The sequence below is a fragment of the Rana temporaria genome, chromosome 1 (genome assembly GCF_905171775.1).
Source record: "Rana temporaria chromosome 1, aRanTem1.1, whole genome shotgun sequence".
In the NCBI taxonomy this organism is placed as follows: domain Eukaryota; kingdom Metazoa; phylum Chordata; class Amphibia; order Anura; family Ranidae; genus Rana; species Rana temporaria.
Window position 1 is genome coordinate 640,731,460 of NC_053489.1, and position 15,071 is coordinate 640,746,530.

At 44.3% G+C, this 15,071-nt stretch overlaps 1 protein-coding gene across 1 annotated transcript in view; it reads left to right on the top strand.

Annotated features, from left to right (window-relative positions):
- The window catches only part of LOC120924479 (octopamine receptor-like), a 143,223-nt gene that overhangs the window by 30,446 nt on the left and 97,706 nt on the right, over nt 1-15,071 (top strand). The window contains exon 2 of the mRNA XM_040335465.1: nt 10,419-10,707. Within this exon, the coding sequence (XP_040191399.1) occupies nt 10,436-10,707 (272 nt within the window). The 5' untranslated portion in view covers nt 10,419-10,435. The remainder of the gene's footprint in view (nt 1-10,418; nt 10,708-15,071) is intronic.

The window sequence follows — 15,071 nt, forward strand, 5'->3', positions numbered from 1 at the left end:
CATATGACGTCCAAAACGGGGACCTGTTATCCTGGGTGGACGTTATATGACGTGATGGGCTTTGCGGGGGGATATCTCAATGATGCCTGCACCCGGAGGCATCATTGAGATATCATTTTTTAGTGGCGGCGATCCTGCGCACCGTAAGAACGATCATAGCGGCGGTTCCGCCGCTAGATCGTTCTTACAGGCGGCGGGAGGGGACATCCCCCCCTCCCGCCGCCATCCGGTGCTTCTCCGGGCTCTCCCGTCCCACCGGGGGCCCGGAGAGATGATCGCCGTCCGCCGGATGTTTGCCATAGAGAAGACTGGTGACCATCTGGTCACCAGTCATCTCTATGACCGTCGGAGGCCCGGGCGCGATGTGATGACGTCACGCCCGGGTCCCCGTAAGTAAACAAACCGCAATTGCGGCTAGTTTGAATGAGATCTGTGAATTTTTTTTCACGATCTCATTCTTTCCAGCCTGCAGGAGAGATGTGGGGTCTTATTGACCCCGCATCTCTCCTTAAAGAGGACCTGTCACACACATTCCTATTACAAGGGCTGTTTACATTCCTTGTAATAGGAATAAAAGCGATTGAAAAAAAAAAAAAGTGTAAAAAATAAAGAAATAAGTAAAATAAAAAATAAAAAATAATAATAAAAAAATTAAAATGCCCCTGTCCCCGGTAGCTCGCGCTCAGAAGCGTACGCACACGTAAGTCCCGCCCACATATGTAAACGTCGTTCAAACCACACATGTGAGGTGTCGCCGCGTGCGTTAGAGCGTGTGTAACAATTCTAGCACTAGACCTCCTCTGTAACTCTAAACTGGCAACCTGTAAAAAATTTAAAGTGTCGCCTATGGAGATTTTTAAGTAACGAAGTTTGGCGCCATTCCATGAGTGTACGCAATTTTAAAGCGTGACATGTTAGGTATCTAGTTACTCGGCGTAACATCATCTTTCATATTTTACCAAAAAATTGGGCTAACGTTACTGTTTTGTTATTTTTTAATTTATGAAACCATTTTTTTACAAAAAAAAGCCGTTTGAAAAATTATTGCGCAAATACGGTGCAAGATAAAAAGTTGCAATGACCGCCATTTTATTCCCTAGGGTGTCTGCTAAAAAAACATATATAATGTTTGGGGGTTCTGAGTAATTTTCTAGCAAAAGAATGAGGATTTGTACATGTAGGAAAGAAGTGCCAGAATAGGCCCGGGAAGGAGGTGGGTTTTAAAGCCCGGTATTGAAGTGGTTAAATAGCTTCCCTGTAATCTAAAAAAAAAAACATTGTGTCAAAAAAAAATGTCTTGCCCTGTAAAATGCTGTTACTAGGCAGATCTGGACCGCGGTGGGTCTTCTTCCCTTCCTAATGTCGCCTGGCCTCCTGGGAAATGAGTGTCAGAATTTCCCAGGAGTCTGTGCGCTTTACTCTGCCGAAAAATCGTGTTATTTCCATACAGGAAATGACATGATTAAGGGGGATCACAGGGCCATTTTCAAAAAGGGCACAAGATCGCCAAGAGGATATCAGGTAAGTGTTTGCACTTATTTCTGAAACGATTGGGGATGTATCAATATGTTTTAGGGAATATTCACAATAATTTATTTTATATTGGCAAAAATAAACACAAAATTATGCTCGGAACCCGCTTTAAGTACATGTCATTTTTCTTTTTTTTTTTATATATATATATATAAATTTGCAAAGATTTCAAACAAACCTCTTTCACGTTGTCATTATGGGGTATTGTTTGTAGAATTTTGAGGAAAATAGGGGGCCGGACTCAGAAAAGATATCTCCTGATACGCCGTCATATCTCTGAGTCCGGCCGTCGTATCTATGCGCCTGATTCATAGAATCAGTTACGCATAGATATCCCTAAGATCCGACAGGTGTAAGTGTCTTACACCGTCGTATCTTAGGCTGCAATCTCACGCTGGCCGCTAGGTGGTGCTTCCGTTTGTTTACGTGAGGAATATGCAAATTAGTAGTTACGTCGATTCAGAAACGAACGACCGTCCGGCGCTTTTTTTTTTACGTTGTTTGCGTTCGGCTTTTTCCGGCGTAAAGTTACCCCTGCTATATGAGGGGTATGTGCGGCGTATCCTATGTTAAGTATGGCCGTCGTTCCCGCGCCGAGTTTTGAAATTTTTACGTCGTTTGCGAATACGGCTGGACGTTTTGCGGCGGATGAAAGCAATGACGTTTTGCGGCGGATTTTCGAGCATGCGCATTGGGATGTTTTCACGAACGGCGCATGCGCCGTTAAAAAAAAATTCAAATACGCGGGGTCAAGCCCAATTTGAATAAAACACGCCCCTACATCCCCATTTGAATTACGCGGCCTTACGCCGCAACACATACGTTACGCCGCCGTAACTAAGGGCGCAAGTTCTTTCTGAATAAAGAACTTGCGCCCAAAGTTACAGCAGGGTACGATACGTTACGCCGGGCAGACAGATACGCCAATGTATCTGAATCCAGCCCAATGAATTTAATACATTTTGGAATACGGTTGTAACATAACAAAATATGAAAAAAATTAAGCGCTGCGAATACTTTCCGGATGCACTGTATTTGTGATTTATTAACTCAATATCATTTTACCTTTTATACTTAGAAGAAATTTCGAACATTTTACTGTGTTTTAATATTGATCTTCGAGGGTGTTAAAGTCAGAAATACTGGGCCAGATTCACAGTGGACTTACGACGGCGTATCTCCACGTACGCCGTCGTAAGTCCGAATGTGAGCCGTTGTATCTATGCGCCTGATTCTAAGTCCCCATACACACGAGAGAATTTATCCGCGGATACGGTCCAGCGGACCGTTTCCACGGATAAATCCTCTCAAAGATTTCCGCAGATTTCGATGCGATGGAGTGTACACACCATCGCATTGAAATCCGCGCGGAAATCCTCTGGCGATGACGTGTCGCGCCGTCGCCGCGATTATGACGCGGCGACGCTGTCATATAAGGAATTCCACGCATGCGTCAAATCATTACGACGCGTGCGGGGAATCCCTTTGGACGGATGGATCCGGTAAGTCTGTACAGACGAGCGGATCCATCCGTTGGAATGGATTCCAGCAGATGGATTTGTTGTGCATGTCAGCAAATATCCATCTGCTGGAAATCCATCCCAGGGGAGATTTATCCGCGGAAACAGATCCGCTGGCGTGTACACACCATAGGATCTATCCGCAGAAACCCATTTGCTGGGATTTATCTGCGGATGGATTCTATCGTGTGTATGGGGCCTTAGAATCAGTTACGCATAGATTTGGCCAAGATACGAGCGGCGTAAGTCTCTTACGCCGTCGTATCTTGGGTGTATATTTACGCGGGCCGCAAGGGGCGCTTCCGTAGATTTACTAGTCAAATATATAAATTAGGTAGATAGGCCGATTCAAGAAACGTACTTGCGCCTGCTACGCCGTTTACGTTAGGCTTGCGTCCGGCGTTAAGTTACCCCTGCTATATGAGGCGCAGCCAATGCAAAGTATGGACGTCGGCAAGCGTATGTTTTTACGTCGTTTACGTAAGTCGTACGTAAATGGAGCTGTGCGTAGGTTACGTTCATGTCACAGGCATTGGGCCTGGTGTATCTTATGGAGAAAATCCGACGTGATACTGAGCATGTGCGTGCATGCGCCCTACGATCGGCGCTTTATTTGCATGGGGTCACGACTCATTTTAATAAAACACGCCCACCTCTTCTACATTTGAATTACGCGGGCTTACGCTGGCCAATTTACGCTACGCCGCCGCAACTTAGGGAGCAAGGGCTTTGTGAATACAGCACTTGCCTGTGTAAGTTGCAGAGGCGTAGCGTAAATAGGATACGTTACGCCCATGCACGTGAATCTGGCCCACTATCTTTAAATGCTAGAACGTCTCTATAAGCCTTTTGCGAACCTAGACGCAGACTAGCAGCAGGTTAAGGTATAGACTTCATATAAAGCCTATACAGCTAGATAAGTAATTTTTTTTAGCAGTTTATTGGTTAGTATCTTGCTTCCATTAAATCAATTCTTATGTGATGTTTTGTCCAGAATCTAGCTCTATGTTTAATAATATCTACTTTGCCTTGAGCGCTTCTTTCTGAAGTTGTTTGGGGATGACAAGTACAAAGGACATTCCCTACTTTATAAGAAGCCACTATTCTGGAGAATAACACATTCTTTCTGTATTTCTATTTGCTAGTTGTGATAAATATATGAGTACGGGTGTGAATTTGAAATTGTTAAAGAAGTGTGAAAAGGAACCCATCAGAAGAAGGATAATAGAGTTGAAACTGTTGACTTGGTTTTTTAACCACTTGACCTGCGGAAGGTTTTAACCCCCTTCATGATCAGGGCGTTTTTTGCTATTCTGCACTGTGCTAATTTAACTGCCAATTGTGAGGTCATGCAACACACTGTACGCAAATGAGATTTGTATAATCTTTTTCACACAAACAGAGCTTTCTTTTGGTGCCATTTGATCACCACTGGGTTTTTTTATTTATTTTTTTGCGAGAACACAAAAAGACAGAACATTTTGAGAAAAAAAAACACAATTGCCCGGATTCAGATACATTTTCGTATCTATCGGCGGGCGTAGCGTATCTCAGATACACTGCGCCGCCGTAACTTAGGGCGCAAGTTCCGTATTCAGAAAGAACTTGCGCCCTAAGTTACGGCGGCGTAGTGTAAATGTGTCGGCGTAAGCCCGCCTAATTCAAATGTGGATGATGTGGGCGTGTTTTATTTAAATTACTTGTGACCCCACGTAATTGATGTTTTTTACGAACGGCGCATGCGCCGTCCGTGAACGTTTCCAAGTGCGCATGCTCCAAATTACACCACAAACTGTCAATGCTTTCGACGTTAAAGTAACTTAAGTACAGCCCTATTCGCGAACGACTTACGCAAACGACGTAAAATATGACACTGTTCGTATGTTTCCGAGGTCCATACCTAACATGACTTACCCCTGCTTTATGAGGGGTAACTTTATGCCGGAAAAAGCCTTACGTAAACGACGTAAAAAAATGCGCAGGGCGGACGTACGTTTCTGAATCTGCGTATCTACCTAATTTGCATATTCTTTGCGTAAATCTACGGAAGCGCCACCTAGCGTCCAGCGTAAATATGCAACTAAGATACGACGGCGTAAGAGACTTACGCCGGTCGGATCTTAGGGAAATCTATGCGTAACTGATTCTAAGAATCGGGCGCATAGATACGACCCCGCACACTCAGAGTTACGACGGCGTATACGGAGATACGCCGTCGTAACTCGTATCTGAATCCGGGCCAATATCTTCTACTTTCTGTTTTGCAACATATCCAATAAAAAAGTAAATCAAATTTCTTCATAAATTTAGGGCAACATGTATTCTGCTACATGTCTTTGGTAAAAAAAAATAATCCCAATAAGTATGTATTGATTCGTTTGTGCAAAAGTTATAGCGTCTACAAATGGTATATGTACTGAAACAGTGGAAGCCCGTCCATTAGGGGCGCATGGGTGCCGCCCCCCCCCCATCCATGCGTCCAGCCCCCTAATCTACATGCAGGGTGCCGGACGCATGGCTTCCAATGGGGGTTGTGTTTTTTAAGCATGTGATTGGAGCCAAAGACTTTAATATGCTTCAAATTAGGGTGGCTCAGGGCACAGAGCACTGCACTCTGAACCCACCCAGTTGTGTGAGAATAGCGAATAAATATTCTCTATTCTCACACTGATCCTCCTCCTAGCCAATTAGGAAGTGGGTCCTTAGACCCCTCACCTGATTGTCTAAAAGGACAGGTGATCCTATTGGACGCCTAGGAGGAGCAGGAGGGAGGAGACGCACAGTGGAAGCCGCCGTGATGCAGAGGAGGAGGAAACTCCCACTCGCTGCCCGTCGCCCATGGGAGTGCTGCCCACCGCAACCTAGGTGGGCTAATGGGATGACCAACTGACTGTGAGACCCCCAGGGGGTGTGGTGCGGCTAACCCGAACGAGCAGGAGCTGGGGGCGCCACCGACCGGGGGAGGGGGGTGGTTGTTTGCCAGAGCATGCGTGGAATTTTGTGCGTCGGAATTGTACACACACGATAAGAATTTACAAGAATGGATTTTGTTGTCGGAAAATTTGAGAACCAGCTCTCAAATTTTTGTTGTCGGAAATTCCAACAGAAAATGTCCGATGGAGCCTACGCACGGTCGGAATTTCCGACAACAATCAGCCATCAAACATTTGTTGTCGGATATTCCGAGCGTGTGTATGTGCCATTAGAGTCACTTTGCACATGCTCAGGGATAGACTGGCCATTGGGACTACAGGGAGTTTCCCGGTGGGCCGATGGCTCAGTGGGCGGCTTCAGTGACAGCAGATCGTCGCCCCATCCGTTCCTCTGTTCCTCTGTCCCTTCCCACAGCGCTTACCTCCTCTCCCTCCCACAGCGCTCACCTGGGGGGAACAAAAAAGCAGGGGGGAGGACCAGAGGAGCAGGGATGACGACAGAGGAGCATGGGGGAGGGGACAGACAGCTGAATCAACAGCTATGGCCTGGGAGTTTCTCACTTCTGCCTAATCTTGTCCCATAAGGGGGGGGGGGGCACCAAATTGATTCTTTGCCCCGGGTGAAATAATGTCTAGCTTCCCCACTGGTACTGCCTATAAGAGTACCAGTTGTTATACTCTAATAAAGTAGAACGGCTAGTGGCTAGTGAAGGGGGAGAGGGGGCTTGGGGGGCCGGGGGGGAGGGTGCGAGAGTTGTCAGGCCGCCATGGGAGAGACCTGTCAAAATGGGCCAGTCTGGATGAAGTCCAGCGCCACATTTTTGTCCCAGTCCAGCCCTGCACATGCTCAGTTTCAGGGGTCAAGTCCTGGGGAAAAAAGTGTGGGAACTCCCACCCAAGATCCACTCCCCCACAAAAAAAAAAATGATACGCTCATATGCATAATTGCTAAACCGCATGTTTTTTTATTTTTTTTTTTTCGATACACTGTACCTTAGTAATCCATTATGTTACTGGCCGCTTCCTGTATATAGATTCATCGGGTAGTGTGCGGGTATTCCGTCACTTCCTCGATGCCGCAATGTCTCCTGGGAGCTTTTGTCATTGTTCTCTGGAGACATTGCGGAGGTCTGCCGCAAGTTATCGCGGGATTTAGAAAGAAGCAAGTTCTTTCTAAATAACTTGTTGCAGACCTCCGCAATGTCTCCTGGGAACAATGACAAAAGCTCTCAGGAGACATTGCGGCATCGAGGAAGTGACGGAATACCCGCACACTACCCGATGAATCTATATACAGGAAGCGGCCAGTAACATAATGGATTACTAAGGTTCGCCTGCCCCTGACAGTGACTCGAGCTGGGCATCGCCACTTAGTGAAGGATCGGCTCGGGCGGCTCGGCTACTCTCGGCTGCTCTAGTCCTGCAAAGGGAACTGAGTTCCTGCTGTGAAAAAAGTGTAGGAACTTCGTTCCCACGCGTTCCCGCAGGACTTGAGCCCTGCTCAGTTTGGTGCGTATTTTTTGGGGGGGCGAGGGTGCATATAATCAGCACAGGGCCAATCAGCACTGTCCAGACAGAGGGTCATGGGCCCTGCAGCCTCATAGGACAATCAGAGTAGAATGAAAACTTCTCCTACAAGCTTTAACCCGACACTGAAATTAGTCACAAAACTGTTATATACTGCTGATGAGAAAAGGTATTTAGCAGTTTATATTTACTAAAATAAATGAATTTCCATGTTCTGTGTACTGTGGGAGTCCTGGGTTTAGTAACACATTTTAAGCTTATACAGAAAATAGTATAATCTGTTTTACCAGCTATAGGTGACACACATATACATGGCTGATGTGCTTCCAACCAAGGTCCCCTATTGGCAGCAGCTCTCTCCTATTGACTATTCACATGGAGAACTTCCTGGAGTGTCTTTATCTATGTATATAATGAGACAGGAAAATCTTTTAACAAGATAGCAGGTTATAGTTTTGGTAGCGAGCGAGACTTATCCAGCCGAGAGCAAGTATAATACTTGTGTGTAGATCATTCGCACACACTCACTCAAAGCTCCTTGTTTCCATTCAGTGTGTCATAATGGGCTGTGATGAATGGAAGAGCATTTGATGAAGCTTCCCTTGTAGAGCGAGATGAAGAAATAGGAACAGTATGAAAACCATCTTGTGGGGGGAGGAGACCTGAAAAACGAAGACCTGCAGGTCTCTGAAAATCTTGTGAGGAGATCTGTAAAACATTTCAGGATTCCCGCAGGGTTCATAGAAACAATTGTGTTAGATTGTTGCTGAAGAGATGTAAACATGAGCCAAGTACTGGAGGTTGTTGCTGATAAAGGATACTATTATATTGTGTGCCTGGAATACCATGAAGTCGTTTCCTTGTTGGTGGGCCAAGCGGCTACACAGCAATGAGGACACCTACTGCTTCTATCTGTGAGCGGGTCAGAATTAGCTGCTGCTTCCCTGCATGGGGTTGTATCTAACTGGACTGGCTTCAAGTGCTACTTCTAAGATTTTAATGGAAGTGGATTTTGTTTGATATTAAAGTTGTTATGCCGCGTACACACGACTATTTTTAATGTTCTAGAAATGATTCTTTTTAAGCCTGCCTTGCATACACACGGTCGTGAAAAAAAAAATGCTCGAGCAAAGCGCGGTGATGTACAACACGGACGACAGCACTATAAAGGGGGGGTTCCATTCGGATGGCGCCACCCTTTGGGCTGCTTTTGCTGATTTCGTGTTAGTAAAAGTTTGGTGAGAGACGATTGGCGATTTTCAGTCTTCGTGCCTTTCAGTCTGTTACAGCGTGACGAATGTGCTATTTCCATTACGAACGCTAGTTTTACCAGAACGAGCGTTCCCGTCTCATAACTTCTTTCTGAGCATGCGTGTTTTTTTCACGTCGTTAAAGCCTACACACGACCGTCATTCACGACGTGAAAAACGACAACGTGAAAAACGACGCAAAAAATTAGAGCATGTTCTAAATTTTTAATGCCCATTTTTCACGTCATGAAAAATGCTCTGGAGCCTACACACAATCGTTTCTGTCAATCACATCCAATGACGCGGCGTGCCGGGTAGCGGGGCCGAGTGATACAGTCGGCGGCTATGCCCGCCGCTGTATCACGGGAGCGCGCCCGCAAAAGCTTTCCACCATGCGAGCTCGCTTGCATGAAGGTGGAAAGCTCTTGCGAGGAGGAGACGAGACAGCCGCCGAGGGACCCCAGAAGACAGGGTTAGGGGACACTCTGTGCAAAACGAACTGCACAGTGGAGGTAAGTATAACATGTTTGTTATTTTTCCCAATTTTTTTTTTAACTTTAGTGTTCCTTTAAGCCTTAAAGGAATTCATACAAGTAAAAAATCAAGTCTCCAAAAACTATAACATAATGCTTAAACTAATATAAAGTTGTATATACATATCCCAAGACAAAGTTCATCGCACATTAAAACATTTCAACACTAACAAAAAAAGTACTAAAAATGTTATTGAAAATCTTCCAACGTGTATACAAAAGGTAAAGCCTCTTACACACGGTCGGATATCCGGCATACTTTCCCTTGGATTTTTGTCCGAAGAGATTTGTCCGGTCACACCCATAACATACACACACACTTTTCTGAAAACTTTTCTAAAACTTTCCCAACATCACATGTTTTTTCTGCTCTTTTCTGCTCTTTATCGCCACCCTTTGGTTAACTTCTGCTATTGTTGGTTGATTTTAACATTCTGTGCATGCGAGTTTGACAAAAGTCAGATTGCTTGCTCTACACATGGTCGGACTAGGCACCATCGGACTTTTGTTGTCAAAGTTTGTCCGTTTGCAGACCAAACTTTTTGTCCGACGAAACACGAAAAAGTTGGTCCGATGGAGCATACACACGATCGGACAAATGTGAAAACTTGTTGATTTTGAAGTTTGTTGGCCGGAAGTCCGACCATGTGTACCGGCCTTTAGAAACCAAAAGACAATGAAAAGAAATCTAACCAAGGGTGTGGGTAGCAGACAGTATAATTTGGTATAGTTATCCAGTTTTCTTGATTTACAAAAGATTTACAAGGGAATAAGGGGGTAGTTGAGGGGGTTTTAAAGAAAATTGTAAAGTTGCTCCACGTTTCCAATTTATATATTGCAAGGTTTTGTTACCATGTATTGCTTTGAAATTCTGTCATATAAAGTGGAATTCCCAGTTATGAAATCACTTTTGATATGTCGGAACTTTGTTCTGCCTTTTCCCATTTGTATTTCTTGTTTCTTGATATTTTCTTCATGCCAAAGACATAGCTTTATATGATCACCAATTGTAATTTCCAATAAACTATCTCTCGTGGGGTACTCTTCCAGTCCTTAATACGGCATCGGTCATAGATCTTTTCCTTCTTATGAGCCAACGTCTTTTATCTTTTTGTATTGCAGGTCACAAGAGCTGAAAAATGCCGATGGACAAAAATGTTTCGGTGCTCTTCAACTTCTCCGTAGCCTCCTCGTTAATGAGACAGGATGGGAATCGGAGCCTGGAAATTGCACCCCAGCAGGTGGTGGTTGGGCTATTACTGACGGTGATCGATTTGGTCACCTTCCTGGGGAACACCGTGGTTTTTATCTGCCCTGCGGTGGAGAAGAGACTGAGAACTGTAACATATATGTTCATTATGTCGCTTGCAATGGCTGACCTCCTGGTGGCTTGTTTGGTGATGCCTTTTAGGTAAGGATATCTTTATTGTTCTGTTTCCTTTTCTAGTTTATGTGATAAAAAGAGACGTTTTACGGGTCTTTCGCATTTTTAGGAAGCACAGAAAAATTCAAAGTTAATGTTCAAGGTTCAGGAATGAAAATATAATTTGTTTATTTCTTTAGGAAAAGGTAATAAAAACATGTTACAGTATATGAATATTTTATATTACTCCTGTAGGCAGCTCTAGGTAAGAACAGCAGGTGTCCCAATGCTCTTAATGCAAATGGGAACCCACAATGTAAAATATCAAAAACATACAGGCAAGACAATCTCCAAAATGAAAAAGATTTGCTTTGGTTTGGCGTCTTTTGTGTTTGTTTTTTTTGCCTTCACACGACCATGTTCTGAGATTTTGTTTGTGTGCTGACTATGGTGAGTGTGTTCCCTTGGACGATGACACTCTTTATTCCCCAGGTCCACCCCACTCCTATTAGTTAGAGCATGGGTCTTCAAACTACGGCCCTCCAGTTGTTTAGGAACTACAATTCCCATCATGCCTAGTCATGTCTGTGAATGTCAGAGTTTTACAATGCCTCATGGGATGTGTAGTTCCGCAACAGCTGGAGGGCCGTAGTTTGAGGATCCCTGAGTTAGAGGAAAGAGGAAAAAGCACCAAGCAGTCATCGTGTACAGGGCTGTCTTAATGCATGGGCACCTCTGGGCACTATTTGCCGATAAAGAAAAAGGTGCCCATAATGGCACCAAAAACACGCACCGATTTTACGTTGATTTTGGCGCGATTTTACTGTGTTTATGGTTTGTTTTTTATAGGTCATGTGATTCAAAAACCACATAGAAAAAGTAACACAGGTGCATTATTGGTACATTCTTGCTGCTTTTTCAATGCATTTCATCGGGGAGGTGCTTTTTTTTAACTGAACAAAAATGCTGCAGGCAAGATTTTTAACACCGCAACAGAAGAAAAACAGACTAGTGTGAAGACATACATAGAATTTAAAGGGATGCATTTTTCTTGAGCTTTCTTTTTGCGCTAAATGTGCCAATAATGTCCGACAATAAATTCATTATTTAATTTAGATTCATGATGTTTATTAAAAAGTTGAATACAATACAATTATATATAAAAATATATACCGTATTTATCGGCGTATACCGCGCACTTTTTTGCCCTGAAATTCAGGGCAAAATCGTGGGTGCGCCATATACGCCGATACCCGCGCCGAATTTGAACTACTGCGCCGGCATATACCGAGCGCAGTACACTCGGGTATAGTCGGGCAGGCTCGGCTCCTCTCGCGGTCACATCCTGGCCGTACAGGACGCACAGGACGTGACCGCGAGAGGAGCCGAGCCTGCCCGACTATACACGAGTGTACTGCGCTCGGTATATGCCGGCGCAGTGGTTCAAACTCAGCGCGGGAAGCGAGGATCGAGCGGGGAGGACACCGCAGAAGGACGCCGGACCCGACGAGGAGGACACCACCGAAGCCGCAGACGGACGCCGGACCCGACAAAGCCGCCGATGGACGCCGCACAAGACACCAAAATTGTAAGTGCTAAAAAAATTTTTTTACAGGAATGCGGGTCCACTTTAGGTAGTACACAAGGAGAAAATGCGCAAAAGCTGAATACAACGATTCCTTAATATTATGAAATTATGTAATGATGAAAGTGATGGTAATTTTTATAAATAAATAAATATAAGTAAATGAATATGTGCACGAGATTTGCACAATACAAACGAGTCCAATGCTCAGGGAATGCAGGTTAGGGGGAGAAAGTCCAGGGATGGACGGATAACAGTCCACTTTAGGGGTGTGCACTATACGCCGGAGCGCGCAATACCCCGATAAATACGGTATATATATTTTTTTTAAACTGACATTTTCGGTTTTCGGCCAAGTGCATCCTACATTTTCGGTTTTGGTTTTGGCACCAACATTTCTAGTCTGTGCACTGCAAGTACAGTTGCTCTAGATCTGAGGGGAACATGCAAGGAAAAAATGTTTTTTGCTTGCACATGATTGGATGCTTGAAATTAGCACAGCTTTCCTTTAATTTAGAGCTTCCTCTTAGCTCTAATGCAACTGCATTTGGAGTGCACAGTATATGTGCCTTTAGTAAATCAACCTCTCTGACTATTTTTACATCAAAGTTCGATTTAGTTGTAAACACTGTCATGAGATCACTAGGGATTGCGTGCTGTTTTTAGCAACTAGTCCCGGTGATCTATGATTCGTAGTTGATAATTTTACCTTAGATGGCAAATCCATTTCTCCCTAAACCTCTTTGAAAGCAGACAGGATGAATCAGTAAATTACATGTCAGATGGATCAGTTTTTCTGGAATAACCACTATAAACGAAGTCATGCAGTCATGCCTGGAGGTAGAAAGGATTCTGTATAGTAAAATTTCCCACCAGCCCAATGGCCACCGGTAATAGAAAGGAAATGTATTCTGTCACAAACACAAGCTTCCAAAGAGAATAACAACTTTATTATAGTAGTTTATGATCCTTGCAATTACTGATACCGCTGAGTGACCAAGGTTCCCCATCCTCACGCTGGCCTAAATGTAGAAAGTGACTCATGAATGAAAGCGAGAAAACCCTTTCCCTGCCTAACATTTTCCATTTTGTACATGAACTAATAAAATGTGTAGCCTTGTGAGGGCCGCTGATAGAATCTGTACCCCACTGGTTCCTCCGACACCCTGGGTTCAGTAATTTTTTTACTGACTGTCACCAATAACAAGAAACTTACACAATACAAGTGAAACAGTTCAAGTTTGTTTACTGTAGTAAAAGGGACACACGAAAGGGCATAACATAACTGTAGATCATAAAGGTATCTTATCTGAACAATAAAACACGATTTATGATTTATTTGCTATTTGGTAATAAAACACGATTTATGATTTGCTATTTGGTAATTCACAATAACCTATGTGAACAGGTTGGCAGAAGGGTAGGGAACTAACACTCTACTTCCTATGTCAGGTTCACTCCCTTCTGTTTCCTCAACCCACAGGCCACTACATCAACACAGTATAACAAACACTATTCAAACCAGAGGCGGATCCAGAGTCTAGTCTCCGGAGGGACACTACCAGAATTTTTTTTGGGGGGGGCAATTTATCAGGGAAATGGCTGGTGTTAGCGCTTCAATGATCATGGCACCAAGATTGTTTTGATGGACCACCAAGGTACACTACCTCACCCGACACTCCTGCCTGCTCCCCCCCCCTCCCCTTCCCCCAGTCTCCCCCCTTCTCTTTCTTTTTTCTCTCTCTCCTCCCCCCTTTTTTTTCTTTTCTCTTCCTTCCCCATCTTCTTCTTCTACTCTACCCTCTCACTTCCTCTCCTCTCCTCTTTGTTACCTAGTTGTTTTATACGTTACTGAATGTATAACCAAGAATGTGGCCGCTGTGTAAGCACATTCAGCTGGAATTTTTGTATTACCTCTATTATCTTACACTTGAAATGCTGCTACATTTTGTATTGACCTTTTTTCGAAAATAAAAAATTGTTATTTGGAAAAAAAAAAAAAAAAAAAAAAAAAAAAAAAAAAAGATTGTTTTGATGTCAGGATGATTGAAATGCATTATTTCTATTATTACATTGTAATATAAAATGAAATGGTTCAACTCACCATAATGTAGAATCAGTGGGAGCCCCGAGTGTGTCACTTGCCACGTCACCTGCCACCAGATGCAGCTTGTCACTTGCCACATCACCTGCCACATGTCGCGGATTGTCACTTGCCACGTCACCTGCCACAAGTTGCAGATTGTCACATTACCTGCCACAAGTTGCAGAATGTCACTTGCCTGCCACCAGATGCAGATTGTCACTTGCCACGTCACCTGCCACATGTTGCAGATTGTCGCTTGCCATGCCACCTGCCACCAGCTGCAGATTGTCACTTGTCATGCCACCTGCCACAAGTTGCGGAATGTCACTTGCCTGCCACCAGATGCAGATTGTCACTTGCCACATCACCTGCCACAAGTTGCGGATTGTTACTTGCCACGTCACCTGCCGCCCTGTTGCCCCCCCCCCCCCTGGATCCGCCCCTGATTCAAACTATTGTGTTTAAAGCAAATTTAGAGCTTTCCCCTAAAGTATCAGTGAGTCTCTTTGGAGGATGTATATTTCTTCTCAGGCGAATGGGGGAATGCTCTTCAAGTGTTGGGTGGGAATTCCGTGCTGGGCTCCTGGCATGGGCAGGGCTGCGTGATTCCAGAGGAAAATCTGTTTGTAACTGCAGATTCAGGGCCAGGTTGTAAAAGATGGAAATCAATCTCAATGACCTCGGGGACAGGTGTTTGGCATTCCCTACGTTCAATCTCTGAAGGGCAATCTGGCTCAGGCA